The sequence below is a fragment of the Mercenaria mercenaria genome, chromosome 13 (assembly GCF_021730395.1).
Source record: "Mercenaria mercenaria strain notata chromosome 13, MADL_Memer_1, whole genome shotgun sequence".
In the NCBI taxonomy this organism is placed as follows: domain Eukaryota; kingdom Metazoa; phylum Mollusca; class Bivalvia; order Venerida; family Veneridae; genus Mercenaria; species Mercenaria mercenaria.
The window spans coordinates 78,940,039-78,954,729 of record NC_069373.1 but is presented as its reverse complement, the minus strand read 5'-3'; the positions used below and the strand labels follow the sequence as shown (position 1 = coordinate 78,954,729).

General features: G+C 34.6%; 1 protein-coding gene and 1 long non-coding RNA gene across 8 annotated transcripts in view; one reads left to right on the top strand and one right to left on the bottom strand.

Annotated features, from left to right (window-relative positions):
- Nucleotides 1–558: 558 nt before the first annotated feature.
- Nucleotides 559–5,982, bottom strand: LOC128548068 (uncharacterized). The gene is made up of 3 exons (XR_008366886.1): nucleotides 5,471–5,982; nucleotides 4,608–4,843; nucleotides 559–3,879 (listed from the first exon to the last, which is right to left on the bottom strand). It is a non-coding gene; the product is annotated as an uncharacterized LOC128548068 (long non-coding RNA).
- The window catches only part of LOC123529770 (tyrosine-protein phosphatase 99A-like), a 68,375-nt gene continuing 58,951 nt past the window's right edge, over nucleotides 5,268–14,691 (top strand). For 4 of the 7 annotated variants that reach the window (XM_053522428.1, XM_053522426.1, XM_053522427.1 and 1 more), the window contains exons 1-2: nucleotides 7,197–7,469; nucleotides 10,133–10,208. In XM_053522428.1, coding sequence (XP_053378403.1) covers nucleotides 10,154–10,208 — 55 coding nt within the window. In that variant the 5' untranslated portion in view covers nucleotides 7,197–7,469; nucleotides 10,133–10,153. Of the gene's footprint in view, nucleotides 5,493–6,554; nucleotides 6,687–7,196; nucleotides 7,470–10,132; nucleotides 10,209–14,691 lie in introns of those variants that run through there. The other 3 variants (XM_053522425.1, XM_053522424.1, XM_053522423.1) reach the window with 3 other exon arrangements.

Here is a 14,691-nt window from a genome sequence, read left to right as displayed (position 1 = left end):
TAAAATCATCAGCAGAAGTCTGCTGCCTTGTTTTTCTAATAACATGATTGTTGTTTCCAATTACTATATTTGTTTCTATGTATTACTTCACCTTTAAAAGTTATTCATCAAACTTGGTAGGACCGACCCGCTCAGCTCAGTAGGGAGAGTGCCGATCTACGGGACTGCAGGGCCGTATGTTTTACGTGATTTGATTAAAGACATTGTGTCTGAAATCATTTGTCCTCCACCTCTGATTCATGTTGGAAAGTTGGCAGTTACTTGTGGAGGATAGGTTTGTACTGGTACAGAATCCAGGAACACTGGTTAGGTTAACTGCACGCCGTTACATATTTGAAATACTGTTAAAAAATGGCATTGATGATGATATTTGATGATATGTCAGAATTTCTTCTCAAGTAATACATGAGTGCATTGTTGGAATATTGTTTGTCCACTTAAAAACATTCGTTGAATATTAACAACTGCGATTGACTATCATAATCGGCAAACATTTGCACAAAATTATAAATTTGTATATTTTCATCTTCAAATCATTTTCATTCCTTGTGTCAGTAGGTTTTAGATTCATATTAAAATATGGCCCATACTTTTTAACATTCAGATTACAAGTCTGAAATTCAAACTTAAAGGGCAGAGTACAAAATAGGGGAGCAGTGGTCTAATGACCCTTGTTCATAGGTTTGAGCTCCACTTGGGTCACTATCAAGCCTTCTTATATGATACCAGCACTGGTTTTTTTCAGGAAGGGAACTTGGGAGTGGTTCAGATAAGCTTGAAACTTTCAAAGAGCAAACATGATATTGGAATTTTATATTCTATATATAGATTTCAGACTGCAATGTTGATCAATATGGGCCATGAAGATAATTTCAGCAACACTTTTTAAATAGTGGTACATTTCTTTAAGTGCACTTTAGTATGTAACATGATAGCCTGTTAGTTGTTTAAAGTTCCTAGTAAATTTTAGTTCTTGTTTCCTTATCTTTATTCAAAAAGCTTTCATGAAAGTGTTCCTCTGTAGAAAATAAGTTATTAGGAAATTGATACAAATTCAGAAAAAAATGCATACTGATTAGTTAAAAAAAAGTAAGTCCAAAATTCTTTTTATTTTGTATTGACCATTAACCAAAGTACTTTGGTTGTAACTGTAGACTACAGTATTGCTAAGTACATAAAAACATTGTTCGAGGTAGCAAGATGATCAAAAGGATAAAGCTATCCAGGGTTACAAGTGATGCAAACAAATTACAACTTAAGGAAAACAGTTGGGACGTACGACTTGATCAAGTAAACCCGAGTGCTCCAGTCATGAATGCCCATGCGAGCAGTGTTTCACTGTATTGTGCTTGCATTCATTTTTAGTTGCCATATTGAAACATGCTGTTTCATGAATTTTTTTAACCACTTTTGTCATTAATGAGGTAAAAAGACATTAACATAAAACACATTCTTCTAAATGGAATATTTTTGTATTACTTTGTTTTATATTGTTCTGACATTTTATAATACTGTTCAAAGTGGCAAATAATTGTCAATTTCATAGTCTAGACTACTGTACTAAGTTGAATTTTATAAGTTTATCTGTTAATATGCCCTAGATCTAGATCGTGTATTCAGTCATGTACATAATTATACATGAAAAAATAAAAATTCTATAGAACATGATTGTCTTTTGTGTTTTACTTTCAGTCTGCATTTGTGAGGAAGCCTTCCAGCTTGCTAGGTCAGTGGTTCAACCCAGGTGTCGACCTGTGCTAGAAAAAGTGATTGGATGGACACCCAGTGTCTACCTCCACTATGAAAAGCTGGAGTGTCACCATACCACAAATAATTGTGCCAGTGTGATGTTAAAGCAAAAAAAAAGTGCATATTTATCTATTTCACATAATATTAGTCACCTTGTTTATTATGTCTCCTTTGACCTAGAACCTTCAAACTTCATCGGGTGATGAGGCTTACAAAGTAGATGACCCCTATTATTTTTGGCATTACTCTATCAAAGGTCAAGTTCAAAGGGGCCTGAACATGGAAAACCGTTTCTGATCAATAACTTGAGAATCGCTTGACCCAGAATGCTGAAACTTCATAGGGTGATTGGAAACGTAGACAAGATGACCCCTATAGTTTTTTGGGTCACTTGATCAAAGTTCAAGGTCACAGGGGCCAGAAATTGGAAAACCATTTGACCCAGACCCTTCAAACTTAAATAGGGTGATGGGACTTAAGAGTGGATGACCCCTATTGATTTTAGGGTCACTTGAGCAAAGATCAATGTCATAGGGACCTGAACATGGGAAACTCCGATCAGTAACTTGAGAACCACTTGGCCCAGAATGTTGACCATTTCTAATCAATAACTTCAGAACCATTTGACCCAGAACCTTTACACTTCATAGGATGATTGGACATGCAGAGTAGATGACCCCCATTGATTTTGGGGTCACTCGATCAAAGGTCAAGGTCACAGGAGCCAGAACATGAAAAACAGTTTCCAATCCAATATTTGAGAACCACTAGGCCAAGAATGTTGAAACTTTTTGGGATGATTAGACATGCCGAGTAGATGATTCTTATTGCAGCCAACCATCGGTGTCCCTTGGACTTTTGCTCCTGTCCCCTATTGACTTCATGTTTATTACTACTATGCATTGGGTGTGGGGGGTGGGCGGAGACATGCGCTTTTCTACAAAAGCATCTTCTAGTTCATTCATACTTTCAGCCATTTAGTCTTAAATTGACTAATTCACAATGCTCATTCATTCATTCTCCCACTCATTCATTAATTTGTTCATTCATTCAACACAAATGTTCATTTGTTCATCTGATTAATTTCTTACATTCTTTCAGTCTTTCTTTTACCAATACATTCTTTCATTCACTAAGTTAGTGTACTCTTTCGTTCTCTAAAGTTCTTCATTAATTTGATCAATCAACCTATCAACTTTTCCTTTATTAATTCATTAAACACATTAATTCATTTATTAAACTTGTTTATTCATACGTTTATCCACTAATTCAATTTCATGCATGCATTCAGCTTGTATAGTCTTGCATTCATTCACCTTGTATAGTCTTGCATTCATTCACCTTGTATAGTCTTGCATGCATTCAGCTTGTATAGTCTTGCATTCATTCACCTTGTATAGCCTTGCATTCATTCACCTTGTATAGTCTTGCATTCATTCACCTTGTTTATCCAGTCATTCTCATCAAGAGAAATCATCCAATCATCGAGTTTCTGTCGCTGTTCATTCACTCCAATCTAACTACACTAATTCAAACACTATTTTATTTAGCATTAAACACCTAAGTCTAAAAGGCGTATAGTGTCAATATTTGCTTGAAAGGAGTAACATTTTTCGTAAAATTGTAGAAAATGTAAATGTGAGAAAATCCTCTAGCTGCCTTGTTGGTTCCGTACCCGAGTGCTCGTCTTTGTCCAATATAATGCCATTTGATAAGCTCCACCACCCAAACCTTTAGCAATCGAGGAACTATATCAACATGATGGCGGACATAGATGCTGATCATATTTGAAATAACTATGAGTCCAAGTATACCAAACCCAGCTCCCTGTTTGAAATAATTAACATGGACACGTTTCCAACACGCAGCTCCCTGTCTGAAATAATTAATACGGAACGTTTTCCGCACGTAGCTCCCTGTCTGAAATAATTAACATGGAAACGTTTCCCGCACGCAGCTCCCTGTCTGAAACAATTAATATGGAACGTTTCCACGCACGTAGCTCCCTGTCTGAAATAATTAACATGGAAACGTTTCCCGCACGCAGCTCCCCGTCTGAAATAATTAATATGGAACGTTTCCCGCACGCAGCTCCCCGTCTGTAATAATTAACATGGAATCGTTTCCCGCCTGAAATGATAAACATATAGTATCGGTTACTGAACCTATTTAACATGGTTACGGTTCCCGCCAAGCTCACTCCTTTCTACAATAATTAATGCAGTAAAATAACTAAAATACGACCACATGACATTTATCAAACGGTATGTTGTCTGGCGCAATCAATCAGAAATAACTGGGCTGAAATTATCTTGATGCGCTCAGTGCTTTAATACGTGGCATTGGCCTTGCCAGCAACACAAAGGCTCGCGAAGTCTCTGTTCGTGCAAATGGGTTCGTAAATATACAACAAAACTTCAATCTGTGTTGTCATGTTTTATTTTGATTCGGTTCACGTGCCATTCTGTAAAAGGCGGAAACAAGAACTTTATTTTGCTATTCTGTAAGGACATGATTTTGATATCCTGTTATACAGAGTTGAATTTATTGTCGATATGAATTTGTATGTTTATAAGAACGACCTTTCCTCGTGACCATGTCCTCCATTTTTTTTTTCAATTATACGCTGTTTTGTTGATGAATATTTTTTTTGTAACCGCCAGTTTCCCATATGGGCGGTGTTTTGGAGGACTTAAACGCCACGAACGACATTACAACTGGCACGAACAGGATTCCGTACTAAGGATATAGTGCAAGAAACAGTTAAGAGGATGGTGATGTACTCCGTTTTCAGAAGTTGTACTTGATTCTTTGCAAGGTGCTCTATAGAGGGAAAGGAAAAGGTGTAAGGCACCTACACGGGAACTCGATTTAAAATCACATCCGAAGGACTTCTGATGGTGTACATGATCTTTAGTGTCCCTTCACTTACTGCGGCCTTTGTACGTGTCAGATGTCAGTCGATATTTCAGCAAGTAAATTTGCTGTATCAGCTACTTCGTATTCAGGTTTTCTAACCTTTGGTTCCACTTTCACTTTTTTCTCTTGCCTGTCTGCTGAAAGACGTGGTGTGGCATATCTTCTTTTGCAACTTCTATTTAAATGAAAAGAAAAGACATACAAACCTATACATATATAATTATCTCATTTCCTTTATCTTTATTTTGAAAGGTACAATAGATATATACATGTATACAGGTATTATGAACATAGATCTTTCAAACTGATTAAGAGATTTTCAACAGACAATCGAATGTCGTGTGAATTTTACTATATCGTGTTACAATTCAACACCTTGAAAATAAATTTTCATTCACAAATTCAATGTTGTGTGAAACCACATATAGAAGATTAGCGTATTAGTAACAATTAGTCTCTGACCCGGGCTTTACAAACTTACGCGCTCACGCAAAACCACTAGAATGGAGTTAAGGTTAAATTTTCCGACAACATAAGTATACGTTCCAAAAATTTAATACATTAATTAAATACATTACGTTTTTATTTAGTCATCTGTCTTCCTTGTAAAGACGAAGTTAAACTGTTCTTTTAAAGCTTTAAATTTGTTTTTATAAAAGATTTTAAAAAATGGATATTATTATATGAAAATTGTGAAATATTATTACTACAAAATTTCAGTGAATGTTCGAGTACAAAATATGATTTGGATTATCTGTTAACTAATATCTTACCCATCAAAAAATGCTTAATTGATACACACCTGAAACGGAATATTTTTCTTGGTAAGTGTAACACCGTGTAATTCTGCAATTAGAAATAATCTCAAGTAGTTATCCCATGTAGTTAAAATACCTTTATCAAATACTGACATCTGCACCGCGCCTTTTTCTTATTCAAGTTATTACATTTTTGTTCATGTTTTTTTCCGGGATTGCCACTTTTCGAGTTCATAGGATTGTCCATAAGCGTATGCGTTTAAACAAATATTTTCATAATGTGCATCGCATATTCTCTAACCAGAAGACATGTTCTCTGTGACCTAACAGTTTAATAGCCTTACTGTTGATGTGGTCTTGCTGCACAAACTTTTCATGAAATTACAATTATGAATGAACAAAACAGTCAATTTCCACCATTCTTCTACGATGGACATCATAAATATCAACAACAGTACAAGCTGTAGTAGCTTAAACTTGGCAGACAGGAAGAAGAAATGAATATTCTACGAAGACGCACAGACTCTTCTGTGAATTAATATGGGTATTTCGCGTCCTAGCTGTCAACGGCACTCACTTCAAAAACCGGGCATGGCTCCTCACCGTGATTGAAGCCTGAGTTGGGTATTTTCGCATTATTTCATGCGACAAAGCCATCTAGCTGGCTGGTGGTACAGTTGGTGGTTCTACTAAGCTAGTTATTCGCCTACGCGTAAAATAATTCCAGGACGAGCACCTGTTCAGACTGAGAAGTTGTCATGTGGCGGAAATGGTGATGTAATGTTGTTTTTTTTTTTTTAAAAAAAGGTAGAAATTAAAGAGGCAAACATAAATCAATTAGTATTTTACCGACTGAATACAGACGAGTAATCCAAGTTTCATGAAAATCCGCGTACATGAACCAGGCATGAGCACTTCACACTCAAGTTTGGTTTTGCTCAAATGCCTCTTGAAACGTGGACAATTTAATAAGTTTGTGAGTAATTAGCTCTAAAACCTATGTCCGGTCCGGTCCGGTCTAAAGGTCTTGTGTGTAACACATGGGCTGCGTTTTAACAATACAAGGAAGATAAACCATTATGTACTGATTCATCGACCACTGTTCATTCCGTATATAGTATATACATGTATTCTTTAATGTTTAACAGAATGGGTGAATATTACTAAAAAATTGGATATTTATAGGATTTTATTTCTGGTTAAACCACTTCAGCAATTTCTTGTATAATTCAAGGACTTTATTAGTTATTAAACGTTTAGGTCAGTGATTTTTTAATAAATTACTTGGTTAGTGCAGAGTAGAAATTTGAAATGGTCACTCGGCAGTCTATAGTGCACGTGTCATTTATATAATTCTGTAACATCAGATGATGCGTTCACTGGTCATGCCTCAAACCTTATTTTGTCACTTGTGGCAAAGATTCAGTATATCAACTAATGATATAATAATTTTAAGCTTTGGTTTCCTTGTGTTACTTGTCGCGATTTTTTTTGTCAACATTTTTACACGATCATCATATGATAAACGTTGTAATTTCCCTTTCAGATCAAATGACGCTATCAATTTATGGAATCACAGGGAATGGGCTCATATTTTTATGCTATATACTATTATAAATTATTATTTTATAAAATATCTAGCATAAAATTTTTTATCCCCTTCTCTTGACAATAAAATACCGTATTACCGAGTAAAACAAAAAATATGTAATATTTTATGGGATCTAGGTGCTGGGCCGCAAAATATTTACTATCCGAGTTCTAAACAGATTTGTTACCGGAAGTAATAATTCTAAAATGGCGGACGGTCAGGATAATTTGTGATCGATTTTTATTTAAGATTTCTCCCATTTAATAGTAAAAATTCTGCACCATGTTCAGTTTAGAAAGATTCAAATAAACGTAACAAGCATCTGTTCAACGATTACAGGGACCAGTCACTGTTCATTAGAAGGTTAGAAGCAGATGACTCATAAATAGAGATCTCTGAAAATATAAGAAATTTTCGAGTCGAGATTTCGTGGATATTCAGAAATGTAGGAGGTATGAGAACAATTCTGGACACAAAGTAAATGAAACAGTTTTTGCTCAGTTGTCTTTACTGCAGATTTTTGCATTATTTGAAAACATTACATCGGAGTTTTCAGGCTAAAAGCTACAGGTATATTGGGTCTAGGATTTCGTTTTTTACAGACATAATGTCAATAAATAGTCAATCCATATTTAAATTCAAAGATTGTTCAGTCAACAAATTTACAGACTGAGTATATGTAACGTGTTTAACTATTTAAACAAAAAAACGCAGGTTAAAATGAAATAGGGGTGAGCATGCGCGAAGAATGTAGTTGCGTCTTTACCGAAGAAGAAAATTTTTGTGTTTTTTTTTTTTAGCTAAATTTAGAACCCTACATATTCTAGCCTTCGGCAGTAGTAATTTAACGTATACGCCTCTGGTATTTGCCATTTAAGTGGTAAACTACCCTCAGCCACAAGAACAGATGGCTGCCTTCATGAAAGTTACTTCCGGGAGAACTTTTGGCATAATAACATCAACAGTTCTACTCTGTCTAGTGTTTATCTTCAGAACATTTGGTTGTAATGAAAAATTCAACAAGACCAAGTAACAGTGAATGTATCTGTCATCATGAAAGTTACAAAGTTAACGTGAACTTGCTGAGAAATTACACATCTGCAAAAACTAAGTTGAGGAAAGATTCGACCCTTTTCAATGAGTAATGTGAAAAGATGTAGCATATTGACAATTTTATTAGTAATTTATAGCACAACCGAGTTTTAACACTATATACGATGGCCAGTTACATGTTGGGCATAATAATTTCACGAGGGTGTAGCCAGAGTGCAATCATTTCGTTAATGGCTGGAGTGTTTAAATAATGTTCAAAAACAGTTTTACTATAAATTATTTCGATTTCTTAAATGTCTTTTATTGTAAAATACAACTGTTTCTTCGTGCATATATGGCGCCAAATGGTAGGTCGTTACGCTCCTTTGTTTATACACACCAGGATTGGAAATGGTGATACGTCTTGCAGAATATTTCCATTAGGGCGCAAATGATGGCAAATAATTCTGCACAGCAAATAACCAACTCAGTTTGTGTATGAATTAATCAAGACAGTTGTGCTATGTGACATTTTGTTTTAAACATGTTTTTAAGTAAAATATTTGATCAAATTTGGAAGTGTTGTTTCTCGATGGATACATGGCGCTAAATATCACTTAGAGGTGACATCAGCATTATCCATAAAATCGTTCTGATGCTTTGAGCATTGCCAGTCATATTAGAACGTTATTCATTGTTTTCAATGGACTTGGAAATAAATGCTGTCCATAAAAATGTTTTTCCTGTGTGAAATACAGGATGAGTACAAATTGTTATAGAACGAGAGAAAATTCTTATCAGATTGTCAAGCAGAATGGTTCACTTTCAAAGAATTTGTCGAGCCCTGTTATATGGAATTCACCTGTATTAATGCAGTTGTTGGGAAGGCCATGGGTGATGCACAACTTACAAATTGACTTAAATAACTGCCCATTGGAATTTCATAGAATGCACAGTTGTCCCATTTATAATATAGCAGTTTACTGGCAAAATTTAGCTTTTACAAGATGTCATACTATAAAATTAGTGCGGTAAAGTTGGAAGAAATTCATGCCGTGATCAGCACTTTACTTTAACAGTTTGCATAGATATTCTGTCCTGTGGCCAATCCAAGGTAAATAAATATCATCAGTAACCTCTTGATGTAAAGCGGTACATGAAAATAAGCAATTAAGGCTAAAAATACATATGTAGGTGACAGCTGTATTTAGAAATTGTAAAAAGGTCACAGTGTTTATATCATGTATGTTGTCTGCAAAATTGCAAATAGACAAAATCAATTAAGATAGAAGCAAGATTTATTTTTCCTGCATCTGTATTAATCATAAGAAAATAACAGCACACGTTTTCAATTATAATAGAAGATTATGCAGTTTAACAGGAATATTATCAAAAAACCAACTTACCTTGTTCAGTGGTAGAAGTACAGATTTTTTTTTTTTAAATTTCTTCAATTGCCCATCAGAATTGAATATCCCTAGTTGATTTAAGGGATCAAGAATCATTTTGTCCGTTATCAAAATACCCTACCCAACCACTGGTATTGCAAGTTGTAAGGTAAAGACAAAACCAGATTGAACAGTTGAAATGGCCTCAATCTGACTAAAGTACTTGATCTTCTAAACGAAGATCTGAGAATGACCCATTCACATTCGTCTTCTGTATATTTTGGATTTCCAATATTGCTATTTTTATTTTCTCAAATCTATTTTTATTTGAACCAATCAGACGACTTGTTCGAATGTGAAAGAGTAAGAAAAATTTGTAGTCAGTCCAGAGCTCGAACTTGGGACCCCTCGCTTACAGAGCAAGTGTCCTACCGACTGAGCTAACCGGCTATCTGACATCTTACGACATAAGAATTGTAGATATCAAAAACCAAGGCTTTTTTAAGCTTGCAGAATGTTGTAAGTTAGCTTTTGATTGGCTAGTGGAAGGGTCATCAGAACGAGGCTATCAGTAGCTCGTGTTCAGATCCTAGTGTAGCGTAATAGGAGATGTACTTTAGTCAGATTGAAATGGCCTTGCCTTTGGTAGACGAAAAAAATGTACTATGGTTTTAATTTGTGTTTGATAATTTCAGTGTGATGAAAAGGCTGTATGCATGATGTCACTGTGGAAAAATGGGCTCCTTCTCCTGAGCATAATACGTTATGCAGGTAAATAAATCTTTCAAATCGGCAGAATTCATCTTTTCAACTTATATACCTACCCAAGATCTTTAGGCTTAAAATAAAATTAAGTTTGTTTGACCTTTACCGACCGACCCGAAAAAACTGCCCCGACTCAAATAATTTTATTGCATTGCAGAGAAAAAAAATATTTTTATTTTCTTATCAAAGGGAAAAACTTATTTTGGTGCTTGCAACTGGCGATTATTTTATTTAACAAATGCGTACATAATTATGGCAAGTGAGAAAATAACCCGCGGTCGGCTAGTAGAAATCGATAAAGCGACTGTTTTATCATTTCGTGAATTCCGAAAACGTGTCAACTATGCCGATAACGTTGCCTAAGGCCATAGGATGCAGACGACAATCAAACCGCTTATAACCTGAAGGCAATCTGAAGAAAGGACATAATTTTACAAGTCTAGTATCTAATTTACCCGCTAAACGTAAAGAAACCAAAACGTCATGCCGGTACTTTTCCATTCCACGAGCACGTGCGAGCTACCGTAATATCTAATTTCCATCACTCGACGTTACTTTTGTTTACACATACACAAAAAAAAACGCGCGTAGTGCATTCATTTTTTGTTATTATCGCATCAATATTTTTTTAGCACCGCTTAAGAAGTAATATAGTTTCAATTCTATAACGATTTTAATAAGATATCGACAGGAATGTAGGCAAAATTCTATAAAAACGGTCAAATTTAAATTTAGAAATCTAGTTCTTTGTAAAATTTCAAACAGTGCGATCTTAAAATTACTTATTTCTTTCTAAGAGTAAATAAATGATAAATTCTATGGGCATAAAGTTCAGACTTTTGACCAGAAGGTACAAAAAAAACAAACAAACAAAAAAAAAAAAAAACAGAATAAAAAAATCTTTAATAATGAAAAAGCGTCAGCAATTAAAATACATGGCGTAAAACGACTTTTGGCAAACAGATTTATGTTAGTGCGGCAAAATAGCTCACAGAGGTAGGATTCCACAATATTATCGTTTGACACATTTACTGTCAGTTTATACAGGCTATTGAGTTCGCTTTAAGAAATTAAAGAAGAAACTTTTTTATTGATTAATTCAAAGAACCGAGGCGGTACGATCAAAGAGTGATGTGTTATATGGCGCGAAAACATGACGTAATTCCATGACAATCTCGGGCAACTGTAACGCTTTTATCTCCGCTTTAGATGCCGTGATACCTACACTTCTTTTAGCTCTTTGAGGGGGGTGTTAATTGATGATGAAAACAAGGACAAGGACCAAGTTTATCAACAGATTAATTACCGGTAATCGTTTACGCTTTTTATTACGCTTTCAACACTGGGTGGATTATGATTATTGTGTCCATATTTTTGGGACACTTTATAAAATAATCATTTTTCGGGAAATAAGTCTTGAGAAAGTGAAAATAACTAGTCCTAACATTTTTAGAAAATACGGTAAGGGCTAGACTGTGATTATTTTTACTATCGATGCAGTTATTATGGAGAGCAACTAGGTGGTGGTGATTACTAAACTACCCTGAAAGAAAAATGTCTGCTGTGAAAACGAAATTTAAGAAGAACAAATATGATTGATTACAAAGGAAACGTAATGTACATGAGATTATTATTTGTCTACTATGTGTTATATTCGAAATTTGCTTGTACATAATACTGCTTTCATAACAGTGACAGTATTACGCGTCAATTGACAGGCGAGTGGTGGGAAATTTGATTATCTGTGAAAATATATTATGAACTGACTTAACTGTTGATTTCAAAATGTCTTTAATCAGAGATCGTTTTGAAATGCACTTGTTCGAAGTGAATAAATATCTGTTTCCGAATTTCAAGAATTTGACACGAACGTAAATGTTTTGAAATATGACAAGCTAGATAGTTTTAATATTTTAATTTTGTAATGCCAGAACAAAGAGGTATAAAAATCTTATAGTTCTTTTGCCAGGACAGTGGCATAATAAATGTCTGATGTCGGGGAAACCCAATCTTGTTGCTGTTCTTACCATGACATGACCAATACGTGCAAGTAGCTTAGGCCAGAGTTTTTTTATTTTTCGTTTTACGGGAGCGCCGGTCCTAAATATTGCAAAAGTGGAATAAAATTAAAATTCACTTTCCCGAGTTTTGTTTTATTTTTTCCGCCGGTCGGTTGTTTACAGCCCCAAAGAAAATAAAATTAGTGTATTTTCACCTGGACGTAATTTCACAGGAAGGGAGTTTAACGCGTGCAAAATATCGTGTTTTGCCGTACATTTATCGGCATTAACAGGGTGTAAAATTCCACTCGCCTGCTCGCATTGGCGAGTTAAGTCTGAGTAGGACGAGTGGACCTCGCTGTGTACTCGACCGATCGGGCGAGTGGTTTTTTATTACGCCCTTACTTTACAAAATTCAGAAATTACATCTACAAAACGTCAACAAACTTTGAGATGGTTCAGTCGCTACCTGGATTGACTGGAAACAGATAAAGATATCAAACGTCATGCCGGTAATTTTCCATTCCACAAGCACGTGTGACCTATCGTAACATCTAATTTACATCGACACGTACACAAAAACCGTGCGTAGTGCATTCATTTTTTAATATTTTCGCTTCAAGTTTTCAACACCCCTTGAGAAATAATACTTTTTGAATTCTATAATGATTTTAATAAGATATCGACAGAAATGTAGGCAAAATTCTATAAAAACGGTCGAATTTTCATATAATCATTTGTAAAAATTCAAACAGCGCGATCTTAGTTACTTATTTCTTTCTAAAGTAAATAAATGATGAATACTATGGGCTTAAAATTCAGACTTTTGACCAGAAAGTACAACAAACAGAATAAAAAAATCTTAAATAATGAAAAAGCGGCTACGATTACAATACATGGAGTAAGACAATTTTTGGCAAACAGATTTCTGTTAGTGCGGCAGAATAGGTTACGTGACCTCGTGAACGTAAGTAGAAATGCGATTTTAAAATAAAGCAATGTGATGTCACTGCGGTTTTTAATAAGTTTTAAATGAATCTTTGTACATGTATTTTTTGACCAACAATTTAAAAGTTTTTCTTGTCAAACAATAATGTAAATTCCTTGAGGGCAAATAGGTCACAGAAGTAGGATATCCACTATAGTAACTATCGTTTGAGACATTTACCTTTTATACGGGATATAGCATATTCGCTTTTGATAACAAATTAAAGAAGAAATTTTTTATTGATTTCTATTTCTCAGCAATTTTAAGAACCGATGCGGTACGATCAGACAGTGATGTGTCACATGGCGCGAAAACATGACGTAATGCCATGACAATCTCGAGCAAAAATACCGCTTTGATCTCCGCTTCAGATGTCAAGATACTGACACACTTCTTTTAGCTCTTAGAGGGGGTGTAAATTGATCATGAAAACAAGGTCAACGTTACTTAGTTTATCACTGAATAATTACCGATAATCTTTAACGTTTTTTTTCTCTTTCTACACGGGTGGATGGACGATGATTGTGTCCAAATTTTTTAGACACTTTTCAAAATATATATTTTTCGGGAAATAATACTATTGTACATAATACTCCTTTCATAAAAGTGACAGTATTAAAAGTATTAAATTGTCTAAAGATTGTCTTACTCACATTTTGTTTTCAATAGATTCAACTTACAAGTTTGCTATAGAAAGTTATCGCATAGTGCGGCAATTTTCCTTTGATCTTTGCAGCATGTTATACATAGTAACACACATTATTACTACAAAACTGTGCTGATATCTTACAAAACTGTTGCGATATATATCAACACGGAAATCTCTATGGAGTTTCATAAGAAAAAAAGTGTTCCGATATATATCAGCACAGTAAAACTGTTCCGATATATATCGGAACACTTTTTCTCTATTGAGGCCCTATCAAGGGAGTATAATTTTTTCCTTTCAAAGAAAAGATGATTTTAGCTCCAGTTTACAGTTCACAGAGAAAGAATTGTCACAAACACCTACATTTATAAAGTAAAAGAATAAATAAACTAGAATATTTCAAAAACTTGATAGTTATTGCCAAATTCAGAAATACATGAAATATATGAAATTCTGAGATTTCTCAAATGTTTCTTTTTCTTTGATTTTTTTTTACAAACAAAACAACAAGTTTTACAATATGTCTGGCCAATGAAATGCAAAGATTTAAAACCAATGCAGAAATTTGTTGGGTACTTTTATCTGGGGAACACATTTTCTAAAACAGAAGTTTTAGTGTTTCAGTCAGCGAGGCGCAGAAAGGGAATCAAAATAGTAAAAATAATAATAAACAAATTTATATGTAAATGATATATAAATTTTAATGATAAACTATGCGATAAAACAGTTATAATATGTAGTGCTTGTGTGTTACCAGGATATATCAGAGCTAGGGGTACATCTCGTTATTTTTCTCTTCACATATCTGTCTCGGCCTACCGGCCTCGACGATATGTGCAGAGAAAAATACCC